Source organism: Mchenga conophoros, linkage group LG18, assembly GCF_057382185.1.
Source record: "Mchenga conophoros isolate Kocher_MC1m ecotype Shallow Benthic linkage group LG18, M_conophoros_male_GT1.1, whole genome shotgun sequence".
Lineage (NCBI taxonomy): Eukaryota > Metazoa > Chordata > Actinopteri > Cichliformes > Cichlidae > Mchenga > Mchenga conophoros.
Window position 1 is genome coordinate 12,236,106 of NC_140543.1, and position 13,508 is coordinate 12,249,613.

General features: G+C 39.1%; 1 protein-coding gene across 1 annotated transcript in view; it reads left to right on the forward strand.

The window, feature by feature from the left end:
• Nucleotides 1-13,508, forward strand: part of LOC146553319 (rho GTPase-activating protein 29-like) — a 32,732-nt gene that overhangs the window by 4,594 nt on the left and 14,630 nt on the right. Inside the window, exon 3 of the mRNA XM_085254850.1 lies at nucleotides 10,924-11,067. Within this exon, the coding sequence (XP_085110976.1) occupies nucleotides 10,924-11,067 (144 nt within the window). The remainder of the gene's footprint in view (nucleotides 1-10,923; nucleotides 11,068-13,508) is intronic.

Here is a 13,508-nt window from a genome sequence, read left to right on the forward strand (position 1 = left end):
GCCTTCAATAGACTACTGGAAGGTGCGAAGCACATTAATGATAAAAACCTTGCAAAATAAATACACTTTAAATTTGAGGCCACGGTAACTATTCATAAAGTACATAGCAAAGCTTGTCGTGAAATTACAGTTATAATAAAAAAGGAAGAATAATAACCTGCTTTAAAGGGAGTAAAGAAGTATTTCGCTGAATGAATGTCACATGTTGGGCAACAAGCTTGATAGCATTTCATATCTTTTCTTTTGCTTTTAGAATTTCACACTAAAATATCTGTTTTTGTTTTTTGTTTCTTGATTTTTCTTTCTTTCTTTTTTTCCCTCAAAATGTTGAAATTGGTGACGGAGCTCACTACTTTGTCCTTCGTCAAGCCAAAACAATTTTAGGAATGTGTGTTTAGAAGTATCCATTGTAAGTTCGGGATATTGGGGCTTAACGGGATGAGGTTTTAATTTTAAATGTCTCTTATGACAACAGCAGATATGCATCGGAACAGGATACAAAATATTATTTCCTTACAGTTTTCTTTGCTCAAGAGAGTCTGTATTTCTTATATTATTGTTTTAGCCTCAGGTGCAGAAGAATTTCACACCAGTACCTACCCAGTTGCACATCATGGTAGATTAGACATCTTAAATCATGAGCCTAACCATGAGCTTAAGAGCTTATTTAGTCATTGTATGGTTTTCATTGTACAGTGAGTTTGTCCAAAGATAAACTAAAGATGATGTTCTTCACACAATCTAGTTCTTTTTAAGAGGATTTAAATGTCTTTAAATGAGGAAGAACTGAACAGAACATAGGCCTGTGAGTCAGCTAGACTCATAAGCCCATGTTCAGCTATTAAAACTGTTGGTGTCATCATGACACTCTGATAAGATCTGGCTGTACTCCAGTTAAGCTGCATTGTTCTGTGCCTCACTGTACCAGCCTGTAACTGTGTTGTTGTCTAAAGGAGTTTTTTTTTCTTGAATGTTTTTCTGCTCATAATGTTTTTTCTTGAGGTTAAAAAAAGGTTAAAACTTTGTCAGTGGCTCTCAGAAATGTTCTGTCTTTATCACTGAGCAGGGTCATTTGTTTTACGTCTATACCTTTATTTTTTTTATTTTTTTAGTGATTATAAAGCCACTGTGGGGGAAGAAAACAGCAATAGCTTCCACAAATATCCTTTTTCCCTCACTCATACACACACACACACACACGTAAGTGCTCCTGTGCCAACTGAAGTGGCCACTTGCAGGTGGCGCCTTCAATTGAGAGAAAAGCTGAAATCTACCACATAATGGTTTAATGGCCTGCTGCTCTTAGTAGAAAGAAAGGCTAGAATTGTTGGGCAGTAACTTTCCCCTGTGATGCTGAAGGATGTTTTTGTGCAAGCTTGTGGTTGGGGTGTGTTTCCTGGGGTGGGATTTATGGTTATGGGCTGTGGATGTTTGTGTAGGACAGTGGTCATGGAGAGTGCTAGATTAGGCACTGGAGCTCCTGCTAGCAGGGGATGTTACTGCTGCTGATTGGGTCAGACTCTTGAAATTTACAGCTGTGGGACAGGAGACAGGCTTGCAGCAGTGAATGAGCCAAGGCCAAACTATAAAGGGTTTTTTTTGTTTTGTTTTTTGTAGAGGAACAAAACCATCTACTGTATGTTGTTTTTCCCCAGCTCTGACTTTAGGAAGACAACAAAAACTTTGTGCCTGTCCCCACAAGTTCTTAGTCTATTCGTTTTACATGTCTAAAAGCATCAGTCATTTCTCTTGCCCAAGACAACAGTTTCTACAAACATTTATCAAACAGTGTTATTTAGCCAAGTAGGTGGAGATTAATTCTCACTTCTGTACTACCAAGTTCTCTAGGTGAGGTCATCACATACCTGTGCCACAAACCTCTGTAACAGTGCCAGGCATTCATCGTTCTTGTGATCATAACAATAGCCTTGAAGATGACACTATTAGTTCATTAACTGGCTTGAATCATTCTTCAGACAATAAATAAATGAATAAATAAATATTTCAAATTCAAGCATTTGCTGCACTTCTCTAAAAATCATCATCATGGATTTTGGACAGTTCGAAAATGTCACTTTATGCTCTTAGAAATTATGCTTGGCATTTTCCTTAGAGTTTTATAAACATGAATAAGGGTGCAAATAACAAAAATTAACAATAATAATAATGATAATAATAAGAATAATAAGAATAATTCAAGTCTCTAATCAGAGAAATTCAAGAATACATGTAATGAAGTGATGCCCAGACCTTACTCAGTGTAGTTCACTATTAGTCCGAGAGCAGGTAGATGTTTATGGGCTGCCCACTGTTTACTGTCTTTGTTAAGTCTGGGGCTCACTTTGTCTCCAAACAAGGCATGGGAAAGAAAGAGCAGCACCCAGCAATGCTGTGTTTGTTTAGGCAGAAGGGGAAATTAGTGTTTAGAGACGGGATCCTGACAAAACAATTCCACCTATTCCATATCAAGTTGCAGGCAGCTCAGTAATACCAGCAGAGTATGATACAGTGATGTTTTCTGGCTTAACAGTTTGCTGTTGAAGACATTTGTGTATAATCTCTGCTTGGCTTATTTATTTCTATCTGTGGGAAACACGGAAACAAACAAGTGGCCGTTGGAGGGGGAGTATTTGGGTTGATGGCTGATTCACCAATCAGAACAGTGTGTCATCAACCTGGTATGTGGCACACAGATATACATCTGAAACTAAATCTGAAAATCATCCGCTGCAGTGCGGTGTGAACGTGTCACCTTTCCTTCTTGAAGAAAAGAACGAAAGGTCTTGGTAAAGCCCTGCAGCTGTTTCCCAAAGCAGCGCTGTGCCACCAGAGATCCTGAGGCTTGTTTCATGTCGAGCAGATCGCGTGTCCAGACAGGCCAGTTGAAAGCTTGTTGTTATCAGTGGGGGGAGCAGAGGCTGTAACCTCTGTCAGGCCACCTGAAGATTTGGATTAGATTGGTCTCTGCAACCACTACACTCACAATGAGCTTTATTAGACACAATGGGTACCCACCTCCCAAACACACACACATGCACGCATGCACAGACACACACACGCACACACACACACACAATAATCTGCGAGGCAACATTAATTTAAAGGCCCAACGTTTGAGCTGCTGTATGACGTTAAAGTTAAGTCACCACAGACCTGCTTAGACATTGTACTCCGGAGCACATGTTTTGAGTATTTAGGAATATAATGGCATTATATATGTGGGTGTTTGCAACACACTGCATAGAGATTTGACAGCAGAGAAGCGGATTATTCTGAATGAGTGGTTTGAGAACTTTTTATTGCCCTTCTTTTCCTGGTCACTAGTTTTAGATTAATTCCTTTATCACTTTTCACTCTACACCCATTGCATTTTTCAACCATGTTATTTAGAATCGATTAGATGAAAAAAGGCTGCAGATGTTAAAGGACTTTCAGATTAAGTCCAATAGTATGGTCTTGTTTTCAAAGCATAATGGACACTGAGGAAAATCTTTATCTTTACTAAGAAACAATAACAGCTATTGGTTTGGCTTTTTATTTGTTTCAAGTTCGTTTGAATATTATTTAACCATCCAAGTGGCCAATACATTTAGAACTAATTCTAGAAGCATGTCTACCCAATATGCCATGATGTTATAGAGCTTAATTAATTTATTAGCAGTTTATGACATTTTAAAAGCAACAGTACCAGCTATTTCATGGTTGCAGTCTTAATTATGCATATGTATCTGCATTTTCCTCTGTTTAAATATATTTTCCTAAAAGAGAATGAGATCTTGATCTTGTAGGAAGTAAATGAAGTAGACTAAGCCTTAAGTGTGGTTGGGACAACACCAGCTCATCCCACCACTGTAAAGAAAGACAGGGGAGGTTTGAGAATCACTGAGGTAGGTAGGGGGTCTTCCTTTAAACAATGTGGCCTGGCTGTATGCCTCAACCCTGTCATCTCTACCAGAACAATGGAGTGGCCCCCACAATCACCAGCGAATTTCCAGTAAGCTTTTTGATGCCATTGTTGTGACAAAGCCACTCATCCACTGCTTTTTTTTTTTTTTTGCTAATCAGCTTTCTGACTTGTCTCATGCTGCAGTAAGCAAAGATACTCTTATACAATTTAAAAAAATAAAAAAAGAAGCAACAATGGTAAACACTGACCTTGCTTTGGCAGCTTTATTCATGTTCCTAACGTTGAAAAGTCTTTTTGGTTATATTTTTATTTGCATTTTTTGGGTGGAAATTAGCTGCAATTTAAGTAACCTCTCTGGGCCCAGACTATACTGGCAGAAAAAAGGAAAAGTATGTGTAGCTTGGTCAGAAAATAGTTTAAGTATTTTTGCACAGATGGAATAGTATAATGTCTGATATTTTTATATGCAGATTTTTTTTCACAAACCCTTGACTGAAATGTGGAAACTGTTTTTGCTTGCCTATTTATATTCCAGCAAAACAATCCAGCAGGTTTCGCAGGTGTGGTGCAAAATGTTGTTTCAGTGGATTTATGAAACTCTTCTCTCATCAGTGTAGATGCTGTCTTTATTTGTTCATGCTCGCTGGCAATATGTTTATCATTAATTGAGATTGCTGGCTGCTATTTATACATTTGTGCCATTCCAGTGTAGTGTTTTAGCTCTGCACAGTGCCACATGTCTGACAGCAGGCAGTGCAGCAGTAAACAAAGGATGAAAAAATGCCTTTTTTGGCTTCAAGTATCATCTTGTAGATTGGCTCAGGACATTTGTCCTTGCTGCCACAACATCATGGCTATCCGGTTGTTCAGTCTGACGTCACTAGCCGTGTCTGGGTCTAAACTCCGCTGCAGGTCCATATATCAAACGATCACTATGGGATTACTGAGAGTTGAAAAACTGTCTAAAGTCTTTCATCTTTAATAAAATGATCAGCGTTCTGCTCTACCAGGTGTAACAATTGAGTTTAACATCCAGGCATCCATGAAAACGGAATTTATGACATTTAACGGAGTTAGAAGTTAGCAGGGAGTTAGCTCGCTAGCTTCTATCTAAATACAATATAGCATGTCCTGACTGCGGGGTTTTGGAAACAAATTAAAACGTACAGCTCTGTTATCACTTCCAGCATAAATGAAGACAGAAAACTAAACAGCAGTGACGCTTGTAGGGTTACTGAAGTTGGGCTAGCTGGTATATAATGATGTGCTACGTGACCGCTTGCGACACAGCTATGTTAGCATAATATAAACAAGCTAACTTTTTTTCCACTCGATAAAAGTTAACGTGAGTGTTCTCGGTGGTCAGGAACAAATGTAATCGCATGGCAGGGTGCTGTAAAAGGACCAAACTTCAGCCAGGAGAACAACTGAGATAATCCATCCACAATACGAGGTTAGTCATTCATATACTGCTGCATGGGCTGGGCTGTAGTTACATCGTAAGGTTTTAAAAACTGAGCTTAAATAAATGATTAGCGGTAATAAAAGCCGAGGGAGGTCAACAGTGGTCGCTGACTGTTTTAGGAGCTTTTTGAGATCAAATAGAAGAAAATACATAACATTAAACATGTTAACAACACAAAAGCCATATTAAACGCAGACTACTTTAGACCTGGAAGTAGGATTCGTCGCGTCATCACTGAACAACCGGATTGTTATTTCCTCACAATTTTTGCCCCCTATAGTGGTCTGAAGAATAGATTAGTCTAATTAAATTCTTTCCTTTTCAGAGGAAAAGGAAATGGGTGATTCTCATCTACACTACTGCTGTGATACTGTAACAGAACCTTCAGTCATGCTCCACTAGTGTCATGCTAAGTAAAACAATTCTCAGGTGTGCATCTCATTAGGACTGGCTCTTATATGCTAATATATGACTCACACATGCCTTTGATAAGAAAATCTTCAAAAGCCAGTGAGCTAGCCACTCAGTCCCTGAAGGGGGTTGGGGGTTTGGGGGTGGTTAAAAGGAAGGAAAGGGTGCTTAATGAAGACCTATCTTCAATAGGTGGACTTCAAAGTCTGTGTTGCAAAGTCAGGGCCTTGCACCTTGGGGGAAATGACCAAGTGAACCACCTGCTGTAATGGACACCTTTTTGTTAATCCTTGGGTGGAACCTTTGGACAGGGTATGAGGGGCAAGATGGACCATGTTGTTAAGCCATTTATATTTTGTGAATGATAAAAAAAACAGGTCTTGTTGTTACTAACCTAACCTTGCCATTCTTCTTCCTTAGTCTCTTTGAATTTCTTTTAATTAAATTCAGTGTCTGTTTTTCTAGTCATTAGTTAAATGTCACAGATGGTGAGATGTCGAAATTTCAAATGGTCCTTTTTACATTTTTTACACCAGCCAGTTGGAGTGGTGTGTGTGTGTGTGTTTAAAAAAGAGTAGGAAGTGCAACAAAACCACTCCCAGACTTTCTTTTTCACTCCCTCTCTAATTCCTTTTAAATTTCCAATAAATTTTGTCTCGCCTCACCCTCCTGACTGCTAGTGTAGCTTTGATGAAGAACAGATGAGTTTCTTTTCTCAGCCGGTGCCCCTGCTTCTTCCAAAACAGTGAGTTAAAGATGAATTCACCTATTGTGTGGTGAAGCTTACAGGGCTTCTGGTGATTAGGTTGGATCAGAGCAGGACTCCTCTCCTGTTGTTGCTGTGTTGTGTGCATAGGTTCTTTGTGTCACATGATTTATTGTTTTTCATGCTGACTTCTATTTTTCCCAAAGTGCTCAGCTGTCTGTTAAAACCCTGTCTACGACCACTTGGAATGATGTAGAAATGAAAAAAATCAGAGCAGCTATGGAATTAGAAAGAAGACAATCTGCGGGTAGAAAAATTCTTGGTTAGATACGCAAAACTGTTCTTCGGCTTTGCGTGGTTTTACAGGAAAGAGATACCTTTCATAGCAGTGATACACTGATGCAGTGTGATAACATAAAGAAAAGAAAGTACAGGAGTAATCAGATTGCATTTTGCACATTTTTTTTCATGTCGTCATCTTGGGTAACTTTACTGGCATTCAAAATATCTTGCAGAATCCCCCTTAAACAAAACATTCTATGTTGCTAACACTGTGTAGAAATTTCATTTCTACATCCTTGTCCACAGAAAGAGCCCTATGACTTGTATTCATTTTACAGATTGTATGGAGCACAAAGTCCTTTCCAGTACTGTTGCACTAACCATTCCTAATAACTAATAACTAATAATAAATATTAGATTTACCTGTCCATCAGGACTGAAATAATGACAGAAACTATAGATGGATTTTTGGCTCACTTCTGACTACAAAAACACACAAAAAACACGTCATCATTTCAGGATTCATCATCTCTCCATGTATATGAATATTAAAGTTGTGACTGAGACAGATTAACCTGTTTACAACATATACCTCTTCCGTTGTACGTGTTGTCACTCTGCCTGGAGGAAGCAGAAAACAGCTTGCATCACAGCAGTTTCATGCAACCGAGATCATTGCTGTCACAACCACAAGCTTCTGTTTTCCACCTTTAAACTGGTAGAGACACAGCTATAGACACTGATTAAAAAAAAAAGTTACACAACGTACAGTTATGTGAAAAAGAAAGCACACCTTCTAAGGTTTTATACGTCAGGACATAATAAAAAAAATCTAGTCCTTATCACCCTCAATAAATACAACATCAGATGAACAACAACACAACCCATATTTGCAGAACAAATTGTTTATGCATAGTTTTATTTGTACCATAGGTATCATATAAAAAAGTTATACTCAGATACTAAAAATTGTTATCAGATTAGATATTCATTTACAACAGTATAGATAAAAAACAGTCCCATCTTTGCCTCCTCCAGCTGACACACAGCTTTACCCAGCATGAGCAGACAGAAATAAAGCCCTTTCCCGTAACTTGCAGCTGAGCACATGAATACTGGGCAAAGCATCTCAAAGTTCCTGTTTTGACAGCATCCAAGTATTAAGCAGTTATCTTAAATGGTAATCTGACCAGTGCACACCTTAACATTAGACATTTAGCTATTAGCAGTTATCAGATTGCCACATTAGTTGTAGGTTATAAGTAAGATAGCAGGTAGCAGCTGTGGCGAATTAACAAAACAATGGCATTAGTGGTGGCACTAAGTAGCACTTCCTCTCTGGCAGTTCCATCCTTTGTCCAGTATATCCACTAACCTTCTATTGCACATTTCCAACCCATCTCAACCTTATTCCACTTAGTTTGTCTTAAAAAAGCTCAACCTGACCTGTCACACTGATATACACATTTTTAATCTTGCCCCTCCTTTTTACTCCTAACTAAAATCCTAGCATTTATTTAACTCTGCCACCTCCAGCTCAGCGTCATATCTTTTTGTCAGTACCATAGTGTCCAAACCATACATCATACCAGCTCTCACCTTCTTGTATACTCTTCAGGCTTGCGTCACTCTCTTCTTTATCTCTCTTGTGGATGGTTGACTGCACGTATTTAAACTCATCTACCTTCACTGCCTCTAGTTCTTGCATCTTTGCCTTTCCACCTGCCTCCCTCTCATTTACACACTATCTGTTCTGTCCTGGTTCTACAGACTTTCATCCTGTGTCTCCCAGTGTATAGCACCCATTGTAGTCCACAGATACCATGGAGACTCCAAACTGACCTCATTTTTCAGCATCGCCTTTGCAAACAAGAAGGACGTCAAAGCGAATCTATGATATCATCACACCCTCACTTTGAATCCATCTGTCACTGCTACCGAACACCTCACTGCTGTCTTGCTGTCCTAATATGTGTCCTACATGACCTTGACATGCTTCTCTGACATGCTTCCCTTCTGATCTTATCTATATTTCTCCCCACAACACTCTCAAAGCAAACATCACATTTGTATTGCTGTTTCTCAGCATGAAGCTACAGTATACTGCTGCTCAATAATCACTTCTCTCCTACTCATCTGCATAACTCCACAGGCATGTTATCTGGGCCAACCAGTTTTCCACTTTTCATCGTCTTCATAGCTACCTTTACTTCCTCCTTGCTAATCCTCTGCGCCTCCTGATTGACTAACTCCCTCTTTCTTTCATTTTCATCATCCTTGACTTCTTCAAATCTTCTGAACACATTCTTCACTTGTCAGTAAATTTCCATCTCTCTATTAATCATCTATCTATTCTATCTATTAATCCAGCTCTGCGTTTCAGTCTCTCTGCCTCACTAATTGATAAAAGTCATTTTCTCCTTCCGTGTCCAGCTTTACATATAATTCGCTATAAGCCTTTTGCTTTGCCACACCTAGGCTCCCAGTACTCCTGTCTGCTTTTGCCATAAACTTGACTTTCACACTATTTCTTTGCATTCCTTTGAATATTTTCCTTCCCTTCCACACTCCACCACCCAGTTTTCTGTCTTTCCTTAAGAAATCCAGAGGATACACAAGATACCTTTGTGGTCGTTTCCCTCACCATTTCAGCGGTCCTTTCCCAGTCATCTGGTAACTCCTCCCTACCACACAGAGCCTGTATCAACTTCTTCCCTGGACTCTGGAAAACATTCTTCCTTCTTCGGATTCCTCCATTTAATCCTTGCTTCTGCTTTCATTCCTTCTCCTTGATTTCTATCTTACTAAATCTATTGATCAGGAAAAAAAAATTACACCAGTATTGTAATCTTTATTTTTCTTTTAAAAGCTTCTTTAAAAGCTTCTTTTTATTTTTTCATTAAAATTTTCCCTATAGTATTGAAAATGGCATCATAGCAACACTACTTTGTACATAGAGGAGTTCATGGTCAGATCAGTGCTTGCAAAACAAGCCCCTCCACTACCATGCTTGACAGTTAGTATGGGGCGTTTGTGTTGATATGCTGTGGTTGGTTTCTGCTGAACATTGCGGTATGGTCTCATCTGTCCAAAGGAAATCGTTCCAGAAAGCTTGTGGTTTTGTTCAGATGCAACTTTGCATTCGTGAGCGGTGCTGCCATATTCTTTTTAGAGTGAAGAGGCTTCCGCCTGTCAACTCTTTTTTTTTTTTTTTTTTTTTTTTTTTGGCCTGTCCCGTTTGGCTCTTTTGCCATCAGAATTGTTGTCTAAAGGCAAAGAAAGATGCCCAACGGATTTACTTTACCAAACTGACCATCCCAGCCTTGCCATAATGGTCCATTTGATTCACCTTTTATTGTTTATTTTATTTTCACTTACTGAATACGGGACAGACTTGACTGGGGGAAAGAAGGGGAGAAAGAAAGAGGGAAAGAGAAACAGCTGAGAAGAGGGACGGGGGAGAAGGGCAAAAGACAAAAACCAACAGAACGGGCAGAGAAAAAAAAAATGCATATATCAATCACCTGGATCACCTGCTGAGAAAGAAAAAAGAAAGCAAGCAGAAGAGAACAAGAGTAATAGAATAAACAACATCACAATGATATATGGGAATATGACAGTAAATACTAAATGTTAAACATTATTGTGCAGCACATAAGATCAACAGAACACAGTGTGCTTTGAGGTAGGAGCCAAAAAGGGTGTAGTTTGTGGGTGTGATCACCCGTGTGTACACCTGTGAGCATGGACGCGCTTGTTTTTTGTTTTTTTAAAAGGTTCCTTCATGTAATAATGAAGGAACCTTTCCGCCTGTCAACTCTTCCAAACAGGTCATACTTGTTCAGTCTTTTTCTAATTGTGCTGTGATGAATTTAATATGCTAACTGAGGCCTGTAGAGTCTAAGATGTAGCTTTTGGGTTTTTATGCAGTTTTTCAGAACATGACGGACTCTTCATAGTTTCCAAAAATATTTTAAAAATATTTGTGAAGTATTGTTTGTGACACTGACAAAGGAATGCCAAGAATTAACGTGACATAACTAACTTTAAAATGCAGTGTAATGGTGCTCATTTTGACTAATAGATGAAAATGTGTGATTCGTCTTGTTATGTTCTCAATACTTTCATGTGTTCTCCTTTTTTTTCCCTCAGAGAATTTGGAAGGTCTTCAGGAGGTGGTGCAGCAACGTTTGGCGGAATTAGTTCGCATCCTCAAAATTGTCATTGGCAAACACCAGACGCTCAACTCTTCTGACATTCTGGGAGCAGCTGGCACAGTTATTGCTAAGGTCAAAGGTGAGTAGTTTCTCGCTAGTATGCATGGATGAGACACACAGTTGAACTTGCACACTGGCACCCAGATGATGGTCAAATATAGATGCGTGGAATCTCACGATTGTAACACTGATGTCAGCATATGGGTCTACGTCAGTCTCTCAGATCGGTGTGGCAAATACGGTGCTGGAATATTACACTGATCTCTGTTTGGTTAGGGTCGGCTTGGAGAAATGTTGCTAAAAGCTCACACTGTAAGAAGTTGTTATTCCTTAAGCAACAGATCCATTTCCTGTCTCACAAATGAACACAAACAAAGGGAAGCTCAACTGAGAGGTTAATCTGCTGGAATTGAGATCCACTGCAAGTGTAGTTCTTCTCTTGATTTGAACTCAAGATAGATATATACATATTTCAGCTAATGTGGAAGCCTTCAACAGAACTGATTGTCGATCTTTACAGTCGCATTTGTTCTTTGTTTTTACCTGTGTTGTAAGGTGTCTGGATGTCTGACAGGTCACCTGGCTTATCTCAATATTTGTGTTGTGACCTAATCCTTAAAAACACTCAAGAATGCCTGTTTGTAGCCTGAGTGTTGCTTTGACAATGATGAGAATACAAAAGGGAAACAAAATAGACAGATTAGCCAAAGAAATTATAGGCACTGTGAAGACTGATCTTTACTGATGGCATGAGTCATAAGGACAAAGAATTACACCAGCTTAGTTTAGACATATTTATGCAGCACAAAGATTCTGAATAGCTGCAAAAAATCTATTTTTTTTTCTTTTATCTCAGTTAGAGAGTAAATTATACATATCAGATTGATTAAAACATTAAATGACTTCGTTGATGTAATTTTAAATTTTAGAATATGTGCTGTCAGTTATATATTCTAAAAGCTATAGCTATATTTTAAATATCAGAAATTTTCTAAAAGAAAGATGAAGTAGAACTGAAGTGAAGAGAAAGTAAGCACTAGTGTGAAATTCATATCCATACCCTGATATGAGCTAAGTTGGGTGGATCCCTAATTAGAAAAATATTTCTCAAAATATTTTTCACGTCCTGGCTCTCCCTATGGTAGCTGGGATTGGATCCACTTTTCCCACAACCCTGATGAAGACAAGCGGAAGAGAATGGATGAATTTTTGAATTTTAAAAACCTTAACTATTTTTAAGTATTCAGTAAAACTAAAACTGGACAAGAGTACGCATGAATCAAGACCTTAACCAAGTTCATTGAGTCATTTGGTACTTGGAGACAACAGTTTCTTTCTTTAGAAAAGGCATTGCTTAGTTGTGGTTGGACTAACAGTTCTCCAGTTAATGCCACTGCTGAGATTAATGTGGTTTAAAAGCTACGTGCTGTGACAGAGTTATTTTTTAAATTGCAATGGTCCACTTATATATTTAATTATTTATTGTTGACCCACCTGCTTTGGCTGCTTAACAAGAGATGGAGGCCCATGGGGAACTACATTGCTCCACTTCTCTCTGAAAACCCTGGCAAAACCAGCATGCTGACACGTGGAAACCAGGGCATGTAGTGTAAGATTGAAAATGAAAATAAAATCAACACTTCTGTCTGATGTCAGGCTTGTGTCATTCTGTACATGGCAGTGTGGTGTTGATCCTTATGTGTAAAGCTCTGCTATAGAGTGTTGCATTAAAGCCAGTGCGTTCATATGTAGTTGAGTTTGGAGTTTGCCTGTCCACAAGGGGGTGCCTTATGTCAACACTCTCCCTGGATGAACTGTCCCTAATGGCCAGTAGGTAACACAATACTGACACAGGCTGCTAGCCAGAGGATCGAAAAGGAGAGGTTGAAAGAGGGATGAATCAGTTAGACATCAGATGAAGAGTCAAAGGTCTGGATGATAACAGGCCTTGTGTGCCTCACTGTCTTCAGACCGTGTCATCTCTTCGCCCATGTTCCTCTTTGAAGCTTGGTCATGGCACCTGGAGCACTGGGACAGCTGCCAAAATTCACTGGGAAAAAAAATTCCTCCTTTCTTCTTCAAACACATGGTTGTCTAACCTGTTTCATGTGTGATATGATCTGCTCATGCTCTTACTGTTGTTTTTCTTAATTTGACGCTGTGTCGAAAACTTGACAATGTCAGAAACATGTTGTGCTCCAGTTCAACTTTTAGCCTGTGTCTTTGTGTGTCGTCGCAAAGATAAAAATCTTTTTCACAGACTTTCATTGGCTCAGAACAAACCAAGTCAAGCGTTCTTTCCTGGTCACATTTCGTCTATGTGTTCCTTTTCCCCTCCCACTACTGAAAACTGCAGGGCATTGCAATAAAAGTGTTGACTTCCTCAGCTTATTGAAATTCTTTCCTCGCTTTCTGCTCCCCTTTGTCTATAAATATGCTTACAGCTGAAAGAGTGTGTTTGTCTAAAGGAGTCAGTCTTGTATGTTCGTGACAAAGGCGATCTTATGTCCCTGTGCTCCT